The 21,683-nt window shown below is 54.1% G+C and overlaps 1 protein-coding gene across 1 annotated transcript in view; it reads left to right on the top strand.

Moving 5' to 3' along the window:
• STK10 (serine/threonine kinase 10) overlaps positions 1-21,683 on the top strand; it is a 45,273-nt gene that overhangs the window by 20,468 nt on the left and 3,122 nt on the right. Inside the window, exons 3-18 of the mRNA XM_039701402.1 lie at positions 6,013-6,061; positions 8,204-8,353; positions 9,674-9,746; positions 10,359-10,553; positions 11,550-11,631; positions 12,346-12,480; positions 13,370-14,086; positions 15,291-15,421; positions 17,159-17,282; positions 17,980-18,159; positions 18,795-18,887; positions 19,048-19,177; positions 19,589-19,713; positions 20,325-20,513; positions 20,798-20,923; positions 21,416-21,529. Coding sequence (XP_039557336.1) covers positions 6,013-6,061; positions 8,204-8,353; positions 9,674-9,746; positions 10,359-10,553; positions 11,550-11,631; positions 12,346-12,480; positions 13,370-14,086; positions 15,291-15,421; positions 17,159-17,282; positions 17,980-18,159; positions 18,795-18,887; positions 19,048-19,177; positions 19,589-19,713; positions 20,325-20,513; positions 20,798-20,923; positions 21,416-21,529 — 2,613 coding nt within the window. The remainder of the gene's footprint in view (positions 1-6,012; positions 6,062-8,203; positions 8,354-9,673; positions 9,747-10,358; positions 10,554-11,549; positions 11,632-12,345; positions 12,481-13,369; positions 14,087-15,290; positions 15,422-17,158; positions 17,283-17,979; positions 18,160-18,794; positions 18,888-19,047; positions 19,178-19,588; positions 19,714-20,324; positions 20,514-20,797; positions 20,924-21,415; positions 21,530-21,683) is intronic.

Genomic DNA, 21,683 nt, shown 5'->3' with positions numbered 1-21,683 from the left:
GTGATCCCACTCTGTCACTCACGGCAGGTCTGGGCCATGTCCTGCTGCTCCCCAGGGATGCCAGGGCAGCGTGCCCGTGCCAGGGTGCTGCTGTGGGCTGTGTGAGGAGCCTGCAGGAGCCCCAGCCTCATCCTGGGCTCCTTGCACTGAAAGGAAATGCTGTGCCTGTGCCAAAGCCAGGGGGTGTTTTGGGTTGGGGGCTGCTCCCACATGAGGCTCCTCCTGCAGGGCCAGGGCATGGTGTGAGGTGTTTGCCTGGCTTTGGGTAGAGGAGCAGCAAGAAAGCTGTGCCTGCCAGAGGAAGGGTGGCACCAGATTTTGTAGGCAAAACCTTCACCTTCATCAGTGCTGGCACAGGAAGCTTGGCAAGCTTTGTAAAAAAAAAAAAAAAAAAGAGCAGCTTTGTAAAATTCACCCTAAGGGGGTTTCTTTCCTCTTATGCTGCTGCTGCCCAGCATCAGCAGTGTCCTCTCCTTCCCTCACAAAAGCAGGGCCAGGGATGGAGACAAAGGGTGAGGGAATGGCCAGGGATGGGGACAGAGAGTGAGAGAATGGCCAGGGATGGGGACAGAGTTAGGGAATGGCCAGGGATGGAGACAAAGGGTGAGGGAATGGCCAGGGATGGGGACACAGAGTGATGGCAGGGCCAGGAATGGGGACAGAGGGTGAGGACAGGCCAGGCAGCCTGGGGAATGCCAGGACAGCTCCTGGAGCAGGGAGGTTTCATATCTGGGGATCCCTGTAGCTGTTCTGTGCCCCTCACTGCCAGCCTCACAGCTCATCCCTGTGTGCTCCCAGGGCCCCCAGCTCCTCTGGCTCTTTCCCTTTTCCCTTTGTGGTGGTTTTGCTGAATGTGAAGGATTCCTGTCTGCTTTTCCTGTAAGTGGGTGGTGATGCCAGGAAAGGCCTGCTCTGCCCTGCCCTGCTGGGGATCCCTGTGGGCACATCTGGCTCCTTCCTCTCCGTCCCAGCTCAGCCCAGGGAGCACTGTGGTGTCCCTGCAGTGTCCCTGTAGGAGCAGGGCTGAGCCCTCTGCTGCTGAGCAGGGCTGGGGCCAGCTGGGACACTCCTTTTCCATGCCCTGCTCCAATCTGGAAAACACCCAGGTGGGAATTACTGCTGCCAGGGGCAGCAAACCCCCGGGAGCTTTGTGCCAGCTCCACACTCTGGATGGAGAGAAGGAGGACCAGGTGTGGTGGGTGGCAAGGAGGGAACCTGACAGCATTTCCTTCCTCAGCTCTCTGCAAGTGCAGCATGGTTTCCTTTATCAAATTTTGCTTTTCTTGTCTCCACAACCCCTGTGTGCCAGCACAAGGCTGTGCTGGGGGTGCTTTCCACTGTGGGTGACAAGGACACCTCAGAGCTGCCCCAGAAACGTGGCAGAGCCACGTGGGTGCCGGGGGTGGCAGCAGGATGCTGTGGCTTCCAGCAGCTGCCCACACAAACAACGTGAGCCCTACTAATGCAGACAGGGGAGGAAATTGCTGGGGGCTGGGGCTGTGCTGGGGGTTGGGGCTGTTTCTGGGCCAGGCAGGGTGGATTTGAGGGCATTTGGGTGCTGGGGGCATGGCCCCCTGTGCCCACTGGGGGCTGCAGTTCTTGTCATGGTGTCACAGAATCACAGAATATCCTGGAAGGGACCCAGCAGGATCAAAGTCCAGGTCCTGACCCTGCACTGGACCCCCAAGTTAAAACTAATTTGTTAAGACAGATAAAACCCCAAATCTGGGATGTCCCCAGAGCCAGTCTGGACAATCCCAGCCCTGCAATCTCCCACCATGTGATGTGTGCGGGATGTCCCCAGAGCCAGCCTGGACAATCCCAGCCCCTGCAATCTCCCACCATGTGATGTGTGTTCCAACTCTCCCATCTCCCCCTCCTGCCCACACAACAGTCCCACAAATGATGGACAGAGGGGTCTAAACCCTTTCCATGACTCCTGAAGGCTCTTAATGAGATTCCTTAATGAGGGTGTCCCGCAGACCCACATCCAGCATTTCCCCATAGCCACGTGTGTGTTCACAGACATTCAGAACACCAACAGAGAACAAACCCCCCCACAGGGATGGCCCTGGGAGCTCTGGAGCCCCTCTGGGACCCCAAACTCCCTAATGAGCACTGCACGAGCAGCAAAGTCCCAGGAGAAGCCTGCAGGCAGCCCTGACCTCCAGGGCTGGGCACCACTGCCAGCCCAGGTGAAGGAGTGTAGGAGGATGCCCCCCGTGAGAGAGGGGCAAACTAGCCTTTGTCCCCCAAAAAAGGAAGGAAGCCCAGAAGTTTCTCCCAATGATCAGGTGAAAAGCCACCTTATAGGACCCCTGAGACATCCCTAAAACCTTGGGGTCACCTAATTGGATAGAAGCCAAAAAGTCCCACCTAGGCCATAAGGTAGAAAAGGAGAGAACAAAAGCACCATGAGGCTTTTGTGAAGGTGTTTCTACCAGGAGCAGACCTCTGTACCTAGCTCGGATTTTCTGTTTATTGTTTTTCCTTTTGTTAAACCTTTCTGTTTCTAACACTGCAGCAGAAGCCATCCTGCTCATGATTTACCTCCAAAGGTAATAGCTAAGTTATCCTTGGGTGTATTAGGTTCCCTTTTAAGGGCTCATAAAACCCTAGCTTGACAAAACAGAACCTAATACCCAGGGCTGCTCTGTCCTCAGACTGCCAGCATCCCTTGTCCTCAGACTTCCTCCCTGCCAGGCTGCAAACCTGGCTGGGATTTTGTGAGGTTTGCTCTGAGGAGCCCAGGAAGGGCTGCTGGCCACTCTTGGTTTATTCTGCTGAATGTGATGAGGAGCAGCACAAAAACAATGGGTTGAGATGATGCTCCTGGAGCTGGCAGGGGTGACAGTGGGGCACAGGGCAGTTCTCTGCCTGGGGGCACCATGGCAGGAGACAATTCCTGCTTTTCCATGTGCTCAGGAAGCTGTGGGTGCTCTGGTTCAAGGTTTTAAACAACAACACAGTGTTGGTGTGTCCTCAGGGCCTCTGGTGGCCACCAGTGCCCATGGGCAGTGCCTGGCACCCAGGGGCAGCCCTGGCAGGAGCTGCCCCAGCTTTCCCAGCTGATGGCTTTTGTTTTCCACCCCCCTGGCCCTTTCTGCCAGGGAAGGGTTTGTGGGCACTGCCATCTGAATGCCAGCGGGGTGAGTAAGAGCCAAACCCTGCTGGGGCCAGCAGCTGTCCCACCCTTGGCCACTGGGCAGTGTTTGGTGACATTATCTCCCCAGATAAGCTTTTTATGTGTGGTTTTTGGTTTTGTTTTAGCCATATAGAAAGTTCCAGGCGTTCAGACACGCCCAGGAGGCAGGAGCTGTCGTGCCCAGGGTGGGAGGAGAGAGCTGGGTCTCTGTGCCACCTTGGGGGCACCTAGGTACCTGGGCAGGAGAGGCTGCTCCTGGTTTGTCAGACCCAAAATGCTTCCAGATCCTGCTGTGGTGAACACAGGATTAAGATGAGCCATGGGAAAAATCGAAGTGTCCACCCTTTAACTTGATTGGACATTCTCTTATAAATTTCAATTTAATGTTGCCTTTTGCAAAGGTTTTTTGAAAAGGAAAGGTTTTGTGGTGTCTGCATGCAGGCCTTTTTGGTTTTGTTAAACATGTTTTATTTAAACTGTCCCAAAGGTTTTCAGAGGTAGTGAGAGCAAGTTCCTTTCTCTTTCAACCCAGCTGCCCAAATCTGTTCCTGTGTGTGCAGCCAGAGCATCCCGTGGAGCTGGGACTGAGCCCAGGGGGTTCTGAGCTCCTTGCCTGGGGTTGATTTGGGGTTGGGGGCTCTGCCTGTGGCTGCCACTCCATTGTGTGGCTCAGATAACTCAGGGATGGAGCTACCAGTGACTTTTGGGGTGGTTGTGATGGACTGGAGACTGAAACATTGATGGTGGATGTGTGGAAGCTTTGATGTGGCACAGGAACCCTGTGTCCCCCCAGCTGCCCCGGCTGAGGAAGTCCCTGGATTTCTTGTGCAGAGGAAATCATTAGAAACAGGATGTTTGCTCCAGGCTGCTCCCTGCACACCCACAGGGCCCCGAGCAGCAGCAGCAGGAGGTGTGGGTGCTCCCGGCTCACACACAGCTGCTGATGTCACCAGCCTGCCTCGATGGCAGAACGCTCTGCAGGCTGGCCCTGCTCCTGGAAGGAAGTGTGCTCGGAGGATGATCTGGGAGATTGCCAGCTCTGGTTGTTTAAACAGCGTTTTTGGGGCTGAAACGAGCTCGTTATTTTTTTAGCTGCTCCACTGGACCATGTGGCCACACCCGGAATTATTCTTTGGCATCTCTGTCCTCGTTGAAAATGCACATTTGGAAGGTTCCCAGTGCCCAGCTGCAGCCTGCTGGGCCTGGATAACCACACAGGGTCACGCTGCTCCACAGGGACTGATGCTCCTCGTTTTCTCCCTGCCAGGCTGCAAACCTGGCTGGGATTTTGTGAGGTTTGCTCTGAGGAGCCCAGGAAGGGCTGGTGGGCACTCCTGGTTTATTCTGCTGGGATGAATGTGATGAGGAGCAGCACAAAAACAATGGGTTGAGATGATGCTCCTGGAGCTGGCAGGGGTGACAGTGGGGCACAGGGCAGTTCTCTGCCTGGGGGCACCATGGCAGGAGACAATTCCTGCCTTTCCATGTGCTCAGGAAGCTGCTGGTGCTCTGGTTCAAGGTGTTAAACAACAACCAAGTGTTGGTATGTCCCATTGATGCCCTGCTGGCCCCATCCCTCCTGCCACACTTCCCCCTGGAGCTGTGCCAGGTGGTTCTCCTGGTTTGGGAATGGTTCAGTTGTCTTCCCAAATGCTTCTCTCCACCTGCCTGTTTCAGCCCTGGCCCCTGCTTATTCTCCTCCATTGGTGCCTCTGTCACCTCTGTATGGGTTTGTCCCCTCAGTTTGTCCCTCTCTGGCTCCCTGGACCTGGGCTGACTGTCCCAGAGCAGCTCCAGCTTTGCTGCAGCCCAGTCCTGCTCCTGCTCCTCCTTTCTCCCAGCAGGTGATAGCTGCCCTTCCCTTGCCCATGCATGGGATCTCCAGGGTGGGATGGGGCTTTCCTGGAGCTGCAGGATCAAACCATGGGAAATGGAGCTTGAACCTTCTCCCCTCAGCTCCTGGGCCAGTGCTTGGAGCTGCTCTGAGCAACGTGACCCCCCTTGAAGGGTTTGGAGAGCTGAGCTGTAAACACTGCTCGGGCCTGTCCTCGGAGTCACCCCTGGCATTTCACCACTCTGGAATGCTGCCCTGTGCCACCTCCACAAGGAGCAGAGCTTGTTGGAGAGGTGAAGCATCTCTTGTCCCCTGTAATCCCTGGCTGCTTGAAATTGTAATCAGTTTATCTGAGCAGCCCCAGAGGGGAGCAGGGAATTGAGGGCGGCTCTGGCTCAGCCTGTGCAGAGCTCAGGGAGAGGATCTGCATCCCTGAGGTGCTGGGGGCAGCTGGGAGGGATGGCAAGCAGATGTGTGGGACTGGCAGGGCTCTCCACATCCCTGGGGAAAAACGGCAGCATCTGGGGAATGTGCTCACCCTGTTTATTGACACACTTTCCCCTCCAAGTGCTCAAAATAAGAGAGCAATGAACTACTGAGCAATGCGTGGAAATAAAACCAGCTAAAAAAAAAAACCTACCCTAAAGACACGAGAGCCCTCCCCATCCCTCATTTGGCAGGGAAAACCCTGCCTGAAGCCTCTGAGCCACGTCAGCTCACAGCTATGCCAGTTATCCCACCCTGCTGGCAGCGCTGCTCCAAAGGCAGGGGAAGGGGTGGAATCGGGGGCACCTCCACATCCTGAAGCTCTGCTGGGGTGGGCATCAGGTACGGGGGTGTCCTGGGGAGGGACACCCTACTGGAGGGTCCCTGGGAGGTGGGCAGAGGGTGGCACCTGACCCCGGGCTCGGAGCTCCTTGCAGTGCCCAAGGGGACAGAGCTAAGGCAGGGAATGAAAGCCAGCTTTCCTCCTCTTCCCTCCCTTTGCCCAGTGAGCCACAGCCTGGCTTTAACTCTCCCTTTGCTCCCCCAGATCATGATCGAGTTCTGCCCGGGCGGGGCCGTGGATGCCACGATGCTGGGTGAGTGACGGGGCGATGCCCACTGGGCATTTCCAGCCTCCTGGCACCAGGAGCAGCCCTCAGACAGATGGCAGGCGTGGGTGCCACTGCTGCCCTTTCTGTCCCAGGAGTTTCTCCATTTCCATCCCCTGAGCAGAAGGTGTGGCAGCCCTGGGGGAGTTTTTGAGCCAATTTAATGTCCTTTTGTGATTTAAGCTGCTGGGATCAGCAGGGGTGGGGAGAAGGGAGAGCGGCTGCAGGGGAAAGCTGAATTTCAATGTTTATCTGCTGGGGGCACTGGGATCCCGTTCCCACAGCTCCCAGCAGGGCTGAGATGTTGAAGCTGGGTGCCTGTCAAGGTGAATTTCCCCAGATGTTTTTGCTGACTGCTCCGTATGGTATCGGTCACTGGCTGAGGCACAGAGCTCTGTGAGCTGCAGTTTGCAGCAATCCCAGAATCTCCCCTTTTCCAACTCCTCCCTCCCACGCAGAGACAGCTGCTGGGAGGAGGGATGGGTGGCTGCACCCCAAAAGAGCCCTGGCTGGTGGCACAGCCCCCCTGGGTGACATCCCCTCTGCACGGCAGATGTGACACTCTGACATCACCTTGCCTGGAGCCTGGGACAGAGCCACATCTCCCTGGGGGTGACTCCTTGTCAGCCTCCCAAAGGCCTCACTTGCTTTTTATTTCCAAATTTATCATCTTTAACTCAGCCCTTAAACCTTGTCCCTCCTTTAGGGAATTTCTTTAAAGCTGCTCCAAATCATTGTGTGAAAAAATACCTTTCCTGAAGTGCTGGGGGGGATGATGCCTTCCCCGTGGAAAAACCTCAGCAGGGGGGTTTTACCCATCTTTTGGGACATAAAAACACTCCGAGTATTCATGGCTCCTCTCTGGAGAAGCTGGCACGGGCAGCAGAGAACACCAAGAGAGAGCAGCCTGGCTGTGGCTCTGTGACCCCTGAGTGAGGGTGAGGAGGAGCTGGAGCTCAGGAATGCTCCCAGAATTAGACAATTCAGAATTAGTAAACCCCAGAATTCCAGAAATGCTGAATGCTGCCTGTCCCACCTCCCCATCCCCACCTGCAGCTGGGGTTTGCCCTTATGGACAAAACTTGAAGCCCACTGGAACTTGGTTTTGCCAGATGGAGGGTGAAAATCATCAGCTTTTCCCAGAGCAGGGGAGATACTGCTGAGGAAAGGAGGAAGCAAGCGGCTGACCCAGCACCCCCAGGCTGTGGCTAAGATCCTTGCTCTGAACAAACATCTGTCCCAGCTGCTGGGGTCCCGCCACCAGCCCCATCTGGTGCTGGCTGAGCCCTGCTCTGCTCTGCTGGAGGAGGGATCTGCACTGCAGAGGCCCTGCCAAGGAGGGAGGGCAGTCAGGAGGTGCTGGCCATCTGGAGGGGGATGCTCTGCAGAGCTGTCACCCTGGCCTGGTGGAGGTGGCCCAGCAGAGCTCAGCAGGGAGGTCACGCTGTCCCTGTGTGCACCAGAAATGGAATCACTGAACCACAAAACATCCTCAGCTGGAAGGGACACACAAAATCCAGCTCCTGACCCCGCACAGGACAGCCTCAAGAATCCCATCATGTGCCTGAGAGTGTCCAAACACTCCTTGAACTCTGGCACCGGTGCTACCCAAAACACCAGCTCCGAGCAGTGGCAGGGACAGCCCTGCTGAGCATTTAAATCGTGTTCCTTTGGGAAGTGCTGTGGCCCTGCTGGTGTTTAGGGGGCTGCCCTGCACCCCCCCAGCAGGGATCATTCCCTGGCTCCCTGGGGAGTGAGGGCTGCTGGTGTTCATGCCTGTGGCTGAGCCCAGTGCAGCTGGCTGAGACCCAGCTTGTCTGTCTGCCCAAATTGTCAGGGAATTTGCAGTTCAGACCCCATCCCAAGCATTTCTGGCTCCCCCTCCTCATCCCCCTCACCCCACTGTTCCAGTGAGCATTCCCAGGAGGGAGCAAGGAGCCAGCAGCTCCAAGAGCTGGAAATTCTGCTGCAAGTGCTGGCTTAGGGGATAAATCACCTTTACAGGCTGATTTCCATCATCCCCTGCTGCTCTGACACAGTGGCTTTGCCAGGCTCTGCTGGGCCTTCCTGCTGCTCAGGTGAGCATCCCTTTATCCCTGCCCTGTCTGAGCTCCCTGTCCCTCCCTGCAGAGCTGGACCGGGGTCTGACTGAGCCCCAGATCCAGGTGATTTGCCGCCAGATGTTGGAAGCTCTGCACTACCTGCACAGCAAAAGGATCATCCACAGGGACCTGAAGGCTGGCAACGTGCTCCTCACCCAGGATGGGGACATCAAGCTGGGTGAGTCAGCCCCTGGCACCACCCCCAGGGACAGCTGGAGCTGGATTTGTGGGGTTTGGGTGCCCCTGAGTGTGCTGGGGTTGAGGGATGCAGGAGGAGCAGCAGGACGAGGAGGGGAAGGTTTGGTTCCAGGGAAAGGCACATGGAGCTGAGCCCCCAGGGCGCAGCCAGCTCAGGCCCCCGATGGATTTTCCTTCCCTGAGTTTGTTTCATCCCTCTCTGAACCCCATTTCGGTGCCTTTTGGCCTGCTGAGCATCCTGAGCTGGGTGCCAGTTGGCAGGGCTGGGAGCTGGAAGAATTCCTCTTATCTGCACAGCAGCTTTGGTGCTGACAGGGGCAGCGTTGCCAAAGGGTTCCTTTGCCAGCTCGCTCTGCTCCGGAGTTAAATTGGCACCCAACGACCTGCTGGGGGAGGAGAGAGTGGATTTGTCTGCAGGAGGGTGACCCCGAGGCAGGGACACCCTGAGCTCGGCTGGGGATGGGTGACAGCTCCTCCAGCTGCCACCAGGGCTGTGCTGGAGAGCAAACCCACCTGGAGTGGGCTCAGTGCCCCCCGCAGGTCTGACCAGTTCAGTTTGGGCTGAGCTCAGAAGGCACAAAATCGGGGAGAGGCATCTTGCAGTGGCTGGGAGAGAAGGAATGGAACAGCACTTTGGTTTTTCTGCTCTAAAATCAGGCTTTTTCTTAGGAAATAAGTCCTGAAATCTGCCACAGAGGAATGGAACAGCACTTTGGTTTTTCTGCTCTAAAATCAGGCTTTCTGCTAGAAAATAAGTCCTGAAATCTGCCATGGAGGAATGTAACAGCACTTTGGTTTTTCTGCTCTAAAATCAGGCTTTTTCTTAGGAAATACATTCCTCCATAGCAGATTTCAGGAATGTAACAGCACTTTGGTATTTCTGCTCTAAAAGCATGCTTTTTGCTAGGAAATAAGTCCTGAAATTTGCTATGGAGGAATGTAGCAACACTTTGGTTTTTCTGCTCTAAAATCAGGTTTTCTGCTAGGAAATAATCCTGAAATCTGCCATGGAGCTGCTTTTGTTTGCAGAAAAGAGCTCCATTTCCTCCTAGATGTGTAAGGTTTCGTAGGGGGGGTTGTTGTGCCTGTTTTTTTAGTAAATGGGAGAGGAAAATCCTGGGGGTCATGTACCCCAAAGCAAGTTCAATTCCTGATGCTCAGCTCGGAGGACACAGCTCATGGCATCACGTTCTTGCCTCCAGTGTGTGCTGTTTGCTTTCCAGGCTGTCTCAGCCAAGTGTGCTAACTGAGAAGGGTTTTTCAGCTTTCCTCTGGCCTCTAATGTTAGTGCTCTTTGCAGCTGACTTTGGAGTGTCTGCCAAGAACATGAAAACCTTGCAGAAGCGAGATTCCTTCATTGGGACCCCTTACTGGTGAGTCCCCAGCTCATGAAGGGCTTCAGTGCTGAAAATCAGGTTTGCTCTGAAGCTTTGGGGTGTGTTGGACCACGGTGCCTCAGGGTGGGACGATCTCAATGAGGATTCTTGGCCATTTTCTGCACATTCAAGGGTTTTTTGTGCCTGTGAGCAGCCTCAGTGGTGTGGGAGCTCTGTGTGCTGCTGAGGGGTCACAGTGCTCCAGGCTTGGAGCGAGGGTCACACGAGTGTGCTCTCCCTGCTTCCCTCACCCCGGGGGTGAGATGGGCTTTGAAGCCACTCCAAGCACATGGGAACGAGTCCCTGCCCCAGAAACACAACCTCTAAATCACCCGGCCTGCTGAAGGAGTGGAATTGCAGGCATTAATTGATGCTCTGAGGCAACATCCGCGCCAGATGTCAACGGCCTGGGGGTTTTCTGTGGAGGAGGGAGGGGGCTGCACCCTGGGGAAAAGATGCTGTTTCTTCTGAAACCCGGAGCTGGGGGGGAAAGCTGTGTTTTCTACAGCACTGGGGAGAAAATCTGTGTTTTCTGCAGCTCTGTGGGTTATTTGAAGGGTTTAATTGCTGCTGCCAGGCGTCACCCCGGCCCCGCTCTGCCCTTCGCAGGATGGCCCCGGAGGTGGTGATGTGTGAGACCATGAAGGACACTCCCTACGACTACAAGGCTGACATCTGGTCCCTGGGGATCACCCTGATCGAGATGGCCCAGATTGAGCCACCCCACCACGAGCTCAACCCCATGAGGGTCCTGCTGAAGATCGCCAAGTCCGACCCGCCCACGCTCAGCTGCCCTTCCAAATGGTGAGGGGCAGCCCAGGGGGCATCTCCCAGCTCCCACACGGAGAAAAACCAGATGGTTTTAGCAGTTTCCTTTCATTTGAGTAGGGTTTTAGCTGTATTCTGGGTCCAGCTGTGTGCAAGGGGCTGGGAAGGCACTGCTGGTGAGGGCAGGATGCTCACACTGCTCACAGTGTCCAGGCAGCACAGGGAGAGCTGCTGCTCACCCACAGACCCCCCCAAAAAAACAGGGGTGACCCCTTGGCTGGTCTCAAAACAACCTGTGTGTATGAAAGGCAGATTTTTCTCTAAAGCTGGAGATGGCCAAGAGCTCCAGAACTGCTTTCCCTGAAGTCTGGAAAGCCAATTCTGCATGTAAAAGAAAACTAGCCAGTTAATTTAAAGAAAACTAGCTAGTTGATTTTTCTTAATTTATTTATGTCATTAATTTACTTATTTCTAAATCATAGAAGCTGCTGCAGATCAGCCAGCAGCAAATTACTGGCAGAGCCCTGGAGTCCCAGCATTGTCACAGCAGTCCCAGTCATTGTCACAGGCAGCAGGCAGGGTGGCAGCTGCCCAGAAGCCAGAAGTGACATCAGGGTCACGCTCTGGAGCTCAGAGCTGCACTTTGCAGGCTGAGGGTGCCCTCCTATGGGGTTCCTGGTCCTTCACAGCCACCCTTTCCCACTGGGGCTCCTTGTCCCCGAGCAGCTCCTGCCATGGGCTCCTCTGGGGGACAGCTGCTGTGTCCTGCCCTGCCTCTGCACAGGGGCTGGGCTCAGCCCCCACCATCTGCTGCCAGCACAGCTAAAGGCAAAACCTGGTCCCTGACCAGGCCCTGTTGCTGCTTCTCATACAAATAATCAGAATTCCTGAGCACAGGGTTTCCCATGGGAGCAAAATGCTGATTATGGCCAGTTGCAAGCTGGGACAGAACCTGCTGAGGGATCAGGCTGATCCCTCTGCTATTTGAGGCCTTTCCTGTGCTGAATTTCTCACCACCAGCTGTGTTTTAAGGTCCCTGGAGTTCAGAGATTTCCTGAAGAAGGCGCTGGACAAGAACCCAGAGACCCGGCCCAGTGCTGCCCAGCTGCTGGAGGTAGGACCAGAGCAGCGACCCCAGACTGGATTCACATTATTTCTGTTTAGAAAGTTCATAGCACTTTTCAGCCACTAAAACTCTCCAAAAAGGATCAGCAGTGTTCTTCCCTTTGGAGCAACCTGCAGAGCCCCTGTGGACACCACCTGGAACAGAAGCAGCTCCTGTGGCAGCCAGCTTGGGCTGAACCTGGTTAGCTCTGACGGAAATTCAATTCCTTTCCTCCCGTCCCTTCCCAAAATCACAGCAAACACCTGGAGGTGCTGTTCCCTGCTGGCTGCACTCTGTGCTGGTGCACAGAACACAGGGACCCCCTGCCTTTGGTGCAGCTCAGCACCAGCACTGTGAGCAGTGTGATTCCACTGTGAGCACTGTGATTCCAGCCCCATTCCAATTTAACCTCGCCCCAGGCTCTCCTTGCTCCCAGGGATCCTGCAGACTGCTCTTGGTGACATTCTGTGGGCAGATGTCCCCTTGTTTCAATGCTGCTGCTGCATTTTTGGGGGGGAGCTGCTGCCATAAAGCAGTTTTGGGGAACATCTGAGGTTCAGTGTGCCCTGAACCTCAGCCCCACTTCTGTGAATTCCTCTGGGGGTAAATCCCAGTGACACTGCAAGGAACCACAGCCTCGGGTCTCTGAAAGCCAAAAGTCATCCTTGGGCTCACAAGGTGTGACTTTGGCCAGCTGACATTTTCACTGTGCTTGGTTTTCAGCACCCCTTTGTCAGCAAGGTGACCAGCAACAGGGCCCTGCGGGAGCTGGTGGCCGAGGCCAAGGCTGAGGTCATGGAGGAGATCGAGGACAGTCGGGATGAAGCAGAGGAGGATGACTCCTCGGAGTCTGCCTCGGTGAGCAGCTTCACCACGGTGGCTGTGCTGGGGGAAAGAACCTGGTGGTTTTTTCAGCTTCCAAATCTGGTTTGGGTCACATCAGGTGGAGGGGGAGTGGTTGCTTGGCCGGGGAGGGGCTGGGTTTTGGTGGCTGCCAAGGGCATGGAGAAATAATGGTACTGGGGGGAGCCCAGTGCCCCTCACAAGAGGGGTTCATGAAAAGTTGCAGGAATGTAGGAGAGTGCCCCCTAATGACAGAGTGGCAAAGCTAGCCTTTGTCCCCTAAAAAAGGAAAGAAGCCCAGAAGTTTCTCCTAAGGATCAGGTGAAAAGCCACCTTATGGGACCCCAGAGACTTCACTAAAACCTTGGGGTCACCTAATTGGATAGAAGCCAAAAAGTGATTAAAAAACAAAAGGAAAAGGGAAAAAAAAGAAAAAAAGAGAAATAAGACCCTGATGCAGGCTGGAGAAGGTGGAGTGGAAGCAAAGCCAGCAGCAGTGGAGGGACCACTGGCCCAAGGAGGGAGCTGGGCAGATCTGCCCCTGGGCTTGGATCTTTGAAGGAGACATCTCAGAGCTGCTTGGGGACATGTCTTGACCTCCCTTCTCTGTCACAAAGGGAAGTGGCTCATCCACAGTGGAGTTAGCCATGGGAAAAGGAGTTTGTTGTACAAATTCCTCATCTGCTCTTAAGGATGTGCAGGTTCTGGGGCTTTTCATTGTTCCATCCTTTCCCCCAGGATCCCTGGGGCCACAAACCTGGGGAAAGATGGAAGCATCCCAGGGCAGATGTCCTACAAGGTACATTCCCTCAGGGTTCAGGTTGCCTTTGCTCTGCCTTTAGCCCTTGCATTTGTGTTGAGTGGTGGTGCCCAGCCCAACATCTGCCCTTGGCTGTCTTTGCAGCCCCCTGGGAAGCACAAGCGGGACCCGTCCGAGGTGAGCCAGCTGAGCCTTGATGGGGAGAAACCTCCGGACTCGCCCTTGCCCAAAGCTGTGAACGGCTCCACGGGGACTGGCAAGGACACCACAGAGCCACAAAGCCAGAGCCACAAAGCCTCGGACAAAGGGATGAGCAGTGACAGTGACAAACTGGGGAGCAACCACTCCACAAAACCCAGCTCGGCCTCCTCGGCCGCCCAGGACAAGCCGGACATCATCCTGCAGCCAGGACATTTGGGAAGCTCAGCGGAGGGGAACAAGGAGCCCAGGCCAGGCAGGGAGGAGAGGAAGAGCCTTGGGGAGAGGAAGAGCCTTGAGGAGAGGAAGAGCATCAGGGAGGGGAAGAGCCTTGAGGAGAGGAAGAGCCTTGAGGAGAGGAAGAGCATTGGGGAGGGGAAGAGCCTTGAACAGAGGAAGAGCATCGGGGAGGGGAAGAGCCTTGAGGAGGGGAAGAGCATGGGGGAGAGGAAGAGCATCGTGGAGCGACCAGAGAGTGTTTTCCTGGAGAACTTCAGCGAGGAGAAGCTGGTCAATGGAAGCCTGGAGCCCCTGGGGCCATTCCCCCGCTCCAAAAGGGACTCGGATTCCGGCAGCACTTCGGCCTCCGAGAGCATGGACCTCACCATCTCCTTGTCTGCTGACCTGTCCCTCAACAGGGAGAGCGGCTCCATCTCCCTCAAGGTGAGAGTGGTGCCAGAGGGTGCTGGAGAACATGCAGGAGGGAGGAACCCTTCCCAGGGAAAGCTTTCAGGGTTTGTTTCCATGCTGCCTGTCCCAGCTGGGCTCAGGCCAGCACAGCATTTACAGCGGGGTTGAGCTGTGCCAGGGATGGCTGGCATGTCCTCAAGGGAAGGAGGAGCGCGTGGTGGAGCTGCTGAAGGTTCATGTGTCCTCTTCTGTGCCAGGCCACTGAAATCTAGGGGAAGTCTGATGCCTTGTGTCTATTTTGTGGGAAGTAACCATGCCATGACCATCATTTGTCCTTGCTCACGGGTGAAACCCCAAATGGGGCTTCCTAAACTTTATCCATAGTCCATCATTTTACTGCTCTTCCTCAGTACACCTGATCCCAGGGAAAAGTTCATCTGGGCTTGTGCCTCTCAGTTTTCCCCACCTTCTCCAGTCTGGCCTGGTTTGTGTCAGCAGGGACTGCACAAAGACCTCCCAGGCTTCCTGGCTTTTGCTAGAGCTTGCTGGAGGCTGGGAAGGCTTGACCTGGAGCTGCCCAGGTCAGCAGGGCCTCAAAGAAGAGGCAAAATAACTGGAATGGTATTTGCTGAGCTCCAGGAGAAGAAATGTTGTGACTTAAGGGGGCAGAGGGATGTGTTGCACAAGATCTTTGTCACATTGCCTGCATGAGTGAGAACTTCCCGGCACAGAAACGTGCCTAAAAACCTTTCTTGGCAAAACCTTCCCCACCTCCTGCTGGGAGCTGGAGAGCCAACATCCCCCAGAGCAGCCTGCAATCCTTAATGATTGGAAATGTGATGCTCTTGCACAGGAATTTCCTCCTCCTCCTTTCCAGGACACCTGGAATCCTTGAGGAGGAGGAATGTGATGCCACACAGAGATTTGCTCTCTGAGTTGGTCCTTTAGAAGGGGAAATGAGTTGTTTGGGTTTTTCAGGGAGTAAGCCATGTGAGGAAGGTGAGGAAGAGTCTTTGGGAGGTGGGTCAGGTTTCTTCAGGGTGGAAGTCCCCTGCTCCATGGTTTAGTAGCCGTGCTGGATCTCCAAATTCACTGATGGTTTGTGCCCTTTGTGGTTTCCTTCTGTGTATTCCTCATGAATAACAGAGCATTAAAATTGCTCTGAGGGCTCCAGTGAAGCTGTTGCAGCCCTGGGGAGCTGCTTCACAGCCCCTCCTCTCCTCCCTGCCCACCCCAGGACTCCCGGCTGCAGAAGAAGACCCTGAAACGCACCCGCAAGTTCGTGGTGGACGGCGTGGAGGTGAGCGTCACCACCTCCAAGATCATCAGCGAGGATGAGAAGAAGGATGAAGAAATGAGGTTCCTCAGGCAAGTGGGGCACTGGGATGGAGGGAGGGCAGGGTTTTCCTCTCTGTGAGCTAAAGTCCTCGTTGTTGTCTTGGTCCCACTTGGACAGGGGAAGGAGGGATTCAGCTCAAGATGCAGCCAGACTGGGACAAGGGGAGGTTTGTTGTGGCTGGCTCTGTCCTCTGGGAATGACTGAATGTGTCCCCAAGGCTGCAGATGCCTGGCTCAGTGGAAATTAGCTCAGAAATCTTCTCAAGATGTTCCTCTCCCTTTTGTTCTCAGATCTCCTCAGACTTCATTAAGAGAATGGCCAAGGGAGTTGTAAACTCCTGGAGCATTATTCAATATTCATGGGTGTATCCTCCCTCCTTCATGACTCTTTGCAGATCTTACAGCTTTCAAACCTCCCTGACTTACTCTCAGAAAGAGGAGCTGCTGTTTCTAGCACTAAAATGAAAGGCCCTTAAAATAATTAAAATACAAATTGTTTCATTTGATGCCCAATTCCAGGCTCCCTCGTGCTGCTCGCAGGGACTCCCTGAGAGGATAATTTGTCCTAAACACTGTGTCCCTGTGGCTGCCTTATTCCTCAGCCCCAACATCAGATTTATGTAAAAGCTCATTAGCAGAGCTCATTTACTGGTGAGCTGGATGAGGAGAGAGGTGCAATGTCATCATAGATGGGTCAGAATTTGGGAAAACTGCCCTTTTTGCCACCCAGGTGTGAATAAGAATGGACACAGAGCACAGAGGCCAGGCCAGAGCAGTCCAGCTTGGGACTTGAGGACCAGTGAGCACAACCCCAGCTGGCACAGTGGGTATTTGGGCTGCTGGGGGACACCAGAGCCTGCAGAACCACCTCGGGAGCCTTGCCAGGGCTTGTTTGGGAAGCTGTGAATGCTAACAGGCCCAGCAGTTCCCATGAGCAGCATCCTGCTTCCTGCAGTGTCCCTGGAGCACTTCAGGGAGCTGGGATCTGCCTCCTGCCTGTGCTCAGAGCAGGGCAGGTCTCAGAACTCAGGACATCCCTCTGGATGCCCTGGATGGCTCAAAGCCCTGGCAGGAAGCCAAAGACACCTGGGAATTCGATCTCAACCCATGGAGCAAATTGCCAACTCTATATGAAGAATTACAAGTCACAAAAGTTTAGATAGCATAACAGTAGTTGTCACAGGGTGAAAGGTGAAATTTTGAAGAATTTTAATATGGGGGTCTAGGGGGACAAAATGGAGGGATCTGGGCATTGTCCTCATTGTCCTGTCCTTCTTCTTCCTAGCCTCCATGTTCTTGGTGATGGTGGCACTTTGGGATTGGTGTAGAGTAGAAAGTCACTGTCTAACATAGGTGATAGGTATTGGGACATAACTGTAAATATCAATATGTAGTTTATAGTATAAAACACAACACCAGCCCTGTGGGCAGGCAGTGTGCCTCAGACTGACCTGCAGAACAGATCTCTGCAGGCCAGACAGAAAATGTTTGAGATAAGAAATAATATACAACCTTGAGAACGACAGCCAAAGACTCCTGATTTCTTCTTTGACAGCTGGGTGGGGGAAAAGAGACTTTTTAAACACACCTTGGGATCATCTCAACCAGAGGAAATCCTGAGAGCAGGGTGCTGTGGGCTGCAGGAGCAGCTTCCACTCCCTGCTGAAATGCTCTGCTTGTGGATGGAACTACCCCTGCCCATCACATCCCTCCCACCCTGCCTGACCCTCATCTCTCTGTCCCCCTGCCCACCCTGCCCCTCTGCAGGCGCCAGGAGCTGCGGGAGCTGCGTCTCCTGCAGAAGGAGGAGCACAGGAACCAGGCCCAGCTGAACAGCAAACACCAGCTGCAGCAGGAGCAGATGCTGCGGCGCTTCGAGCAGGAAATGATGGTAGGAGGGCAGGGAAAACCCCTGGGAATTCTCTGGGAACACAGCTCCTCTGCAGGTGCCCCACACGGGGATGCTCTCAGGGTTGCAACAGCCTTGGGCATCACAGGAACCCCTCTGGGATTGGCAGCATGGATGGAGGATGGAGGTTTTGTGGGCATTGAGCACCCTGGGAAGCACTGGCAGCTTTGCCTGGCACGGTGTAGCAGGGAAAGGGTTGTTCTGGACTTTCTCCCTTTAATGATCTTTTCTTTTATGTCTGTTCGTGGCTACTGTGAGAAACAGTTTATAGTGCTGTTGTAATTCACAGGGAAGAAAAAAACTTTAAATAAGAAAGCAGCACGGCCTGAGTGTGACAGCAGGAAATCTGGCAAGGTTTCGAGTGTAAACTGAATAAACTGGCCTCACACACTTGGTCCCTTCTGTTGGAGTGAAGTAATACTGTAGCTAATCACAGAATGGTATGGGTTGGAAGGGACTTTAAAGATCTTCTCTTTCCATGGCACGAGGGCAGTGTTGGAGCACAGAGCTCCAAACTTTGTGAGGTGTTGGTTGGAAGTTCCCCTCCTCTCTAAAGAGGCTCAATCCAAGCAGGAACCACCCCCCTGCCCCTTTTTTGCTTGTTTTTTTCTCTTTTCACTTTTCTCTTCAAACTTCTGTAAGTCAACAAAGCAGGAACCCTAACTTTAACCCCGGGCAGGCCAAGAAGAAGTTCTACGACACGGAGCTGGAGAACCTGGAGCGGCAGCAGAAGCAGCAGATCGAGAGGATGGAGCAGGAGCACGCGCTGCGCCGGCGCGAGGAGGCCAAGCGCATCCGCCTGGAGCAGGAGCGCGACCACGGCCGCTTCCTGGAGCAGCTCAAGCAGATGAAGAAGGAGGTGAAAACGGGGGCTGGCAGGGAGGGAAGATGATTTCCTGCGCCTCTTTCTTCCTGCGAGTTCAGCATTCCTCGTGGCAGAACTTGGGAGGAAAGCAGTTGGTGTTTTATGAGGAAAGTCTTGCTTTTGGGTGGCTCCTGAGATGGTTTTGGGTGGTTCCTGAGGACTTTTTTGGGTGATTGCTGAGGGCCTTCTTGGTGATTCCTGAGATGTTTTTGGGTGATTCCTGAGATGTTTTTGGGTGATTTCTGAGGTGTTTTTGGGTGATTGCTGAGGGCCTTCTTGGTGATTCCTGAGGGCCTTTTGAGTGATTCCTGAGATGTTTTTGGTTGATTCCTGAGGTGCTCTTGGGTGATTCCTGAGGTGCTCTTGGGTGATTCCTGAGATGTTTTTTGGGTGATTTCTGAGGTGGTTTTGGGTGATCCCTGAGGTGTTTTTAGGTGGTTCCTGAGGTGCTTTTGAGTGATTCCTGAGATGGTTTTTGTGATTCCTCAGCTGTTTTGGGGTGATTCCTGAGATGTTTTTGGGTGATTTCTGAGGTGGTTTTGGGTGATTCCTGAGCTGTTCAGTGACTTGAGGTAGGGCTGCTCCTGGCCTAAAGTGCCCTGCAGGGAAATTTAATTTCCTCCCCACAGGTCAAGAACGAGGTTGAGAAGCTTCCACGGCAGCAGCGCAAAGGGAACCTGAAGGCGAAGATGGACGACTTCACCCAGAAAAAACAAACCATGGTGAGACCCAGGGAAGATGCCCCCAGTTCCAAGACTGGGAAACGTGCAGTAGAATAAAGCACCCCTCCTGCTGGAGGGACTGGCAGGTTCTGGTACACCAGCAGCTGCTGTCCAAGCTGCAGCAGGAGAGCTCATGGTGGCACTGCTGGTTTGTTAACAGGAACAGGAGTTTTTGGCCAAGCAGAAGGAGGACCTGGAGCAGGCCATGAAGAACATCATTGCCCAGAACAAAAGAGAGATCTGTGACAAGGAGCGTGAGTGCCTCAACAAGAAGCAGCAGCTGATGAGAGGTGGGTGGCAAAGGCTGTGAGGGAGGGGAGGGAGTGCTGCAGCCATGGGTTTATCCAGCCCTGGCTCTTCCCACGCAGCAGATGCTGTGACAGAGTTGCAAGCTGGCAGGATGGGATGTGGAAAAAACCAGCCTTGCCAGGTCCTGTCTAAATGTTTAACAATAATAATACTTAGTGCTTTAATCTTCAGAGTGCTTTACAAATATGAACCAATTAGGCTTCATAATTGCAAAAAATCAGGTTCCCATATGGTTTGCAACCAGTTTCTCTTGGAAAACAGGAGGTGAATGATCAACCCCAACATCTGCTGAGCTGTTGGTGTGCACAGAGGTGTCTCGAGCTTGGGAGACTTTGTGTGACCAGGATGGGAGGCCAGGGTGGGTGATCTCCTGCTCCTTCTCCTCCCCACAGACCGGGAAGCTTGCATGTGGGATCTGGAGGAGCGTCAGCAGCAGGAGAAGCACCAGCTGGTCAAGCAGCAGCTGAAGGACCAGTATTTCCTCCAGAGGCACGAGCTGCTCCGGAAGCACGAGAAGGTGAAGGCTTTGCACCTTCCCATGCTGGTGTGGGTCAGCAAAGTGTCCAGGTGTCCCTGGGTGTTTCTCTTCTCTTCTTTCTGAAAGGGGGGAAATCACCAAGGTTGTGTTCCATCCCTAAATGGGCCATTCACTTAAGAGTTGGACTCAATGATCCTTGTGGGTCCCTTTAAACTCAGCATATTCTGTAAATTCTGTAAATTCTGTAATTCTAAGGGTGGGTTGGGAGTTAAAGGGCTTGGTCGTTATTAGTAAAAAAGGACCAGAGTACAGCTGGTGTCAAGAAGGCAATGAAGCCTTTTTTCCTGGGACATGTGCTCTGTGTTGTGTGCATTTAATGTGCAAGAAGTTGGGAATTCTGGGGGGCTTTAATGGAAATCTGCCACTGCTCAGGATTTGGCATGGTTGCCTCTCAGAGCATGGAGTGAAGACTGGCACTTCCAGCCCCTTCTCCTCTGCTTTCCCAGCATGTTCAGTCCTTGCCATCCCCTCTTGTCCCTTTGGAGTGTCACCAGCCACCTTCAGACCACTCCCAAATCTGCCCTCCAGCTGTCCCCGTTCCCCTCAGGGCTGTGGAGGTGTCCTCCCCTCTGAGCCCTGTGTGCCTGCAGGAAAGGGAGCAGATGCAGCGCTACAACCAGCGCATGCTGGAGCAGCTGAAGGTGAGGCAGCAGCAGGAGAAGGCCCGGCTGCCCAAAATCCAGCGCAGCGAGGGCAAGACCCGCATGGCCATGTACAAGAAGAGCCTGCACATCCACTCCAGCGGCAGCGCCTCCGAGCAGAGGGAGAAGATCAAACAGGTCAGGGCCTGAAAAGGCACCAGGAGCTGAGGCTTGGCTTGGCTCGGTGGGGGGAGAAAGCTGCATTTTCCCAAATTTCTGTTTCCGGAGTTTAACTTACTGCTGGTTGGAGGGCTGGGTGTTGTGGTGTCACGTGTGGTTTTCGGCGCTGCCTCCATCGTGATTTGTGCTGGGAAGCAACACAAATTCCTTCTTTCCTGTGCAATAATGGAAGCTGGCTGGTCTCTCAGGCAGCCCCAGAGACCAGGGCAATGCTGCCTACACTTTGCTTTTCTGTCTTCCAGTTTGCTCTGCAGGAGGAGAAGAGGCAGAAAGCAGAGCGGCTGCACCAGCAGCAGAAGCACGAGTCACAGATGAAGGACATGCAGGCCCAGTGTGAGAGCAACACCAACGAGCTCCAGCATCTCCAGGTACTCATCCCTCATGGCTTGGTCTGCCATGGCTGCCTGGCAGGGCTCAGCCTCTGGAGAAGTGGCTGCAGAGGACTGTCAGGGGTTGGTGTCCCCTTGCTCTTGCCTGAGAGCTTTTTGTTGCCTTTGTCTAAACATTGTCTAAGCTCAGAGCTCTGAATGTCTCTGCCCAAGACATCGGGTCTAAACATGGAGCTCAGATTGTCTCTGCCTAAGACAAATCCTGTTTGACTGTAAGAAATAGATGTAACTAAAGGTGATAAGCCAAGAAACACTTATAATTAAGAAATAATTAGTATGAGATTGTAATAGCATAAATATAACATCTGCATTGTCTCACCCTTCACATGAGACTGAAAATGGAATAAAAGTTTTTAAAACACCTCTCAGTTACCCCATCCCTAAATCAGAAAAGAGCTTAATCCAACATTTGACCACTGGATGTACAGCTCCAGCTGCTGATGGGTGTTGTGTTTGCTGGTGTGTTTTTAGAATGAGAAGTGTCACCTCCTGATCGAGCACGAAACCCAGAAGCTGAAGTCCCTGGATGAGAGCCACAACCAGCACATGAAGGAGTGGCGGGACAAGCTGAGACCACGGAAGAAGGTGGGTTGTCCTGGCTGGGAGCAGGGTGTGCTGGCTGGCTGGAGGGTTTATTGGTGGCTTTCCAGCGGGGTTTGCCCAGGGTGTGCCTTGGCCAGGATAGCTGAGTCCTGCTCAGCACAGCCTGTCCGAGCTCCCAAGCAGCTCCCAGCCACAG

This window comes from Passer montanus, unplaced genomic scaffold (assembly GCF_014805655.1).
Source record: "Passer montanus isolate IOZ18808 unplaced genomic scaffold, ASM1480565v1 scaffold15, whole genome shotgun sequence".
Classification (NCBI taxonomy): Eukaryota; Metazoa; Chordata; class Aves; order Passeriformes; family Passeridae; genus Passer; species Passer montanus.
Note: the sequence above shows the minus strand (reverse complement) of the source record. Positions and strands in the feature narration are given on the sequence as shown.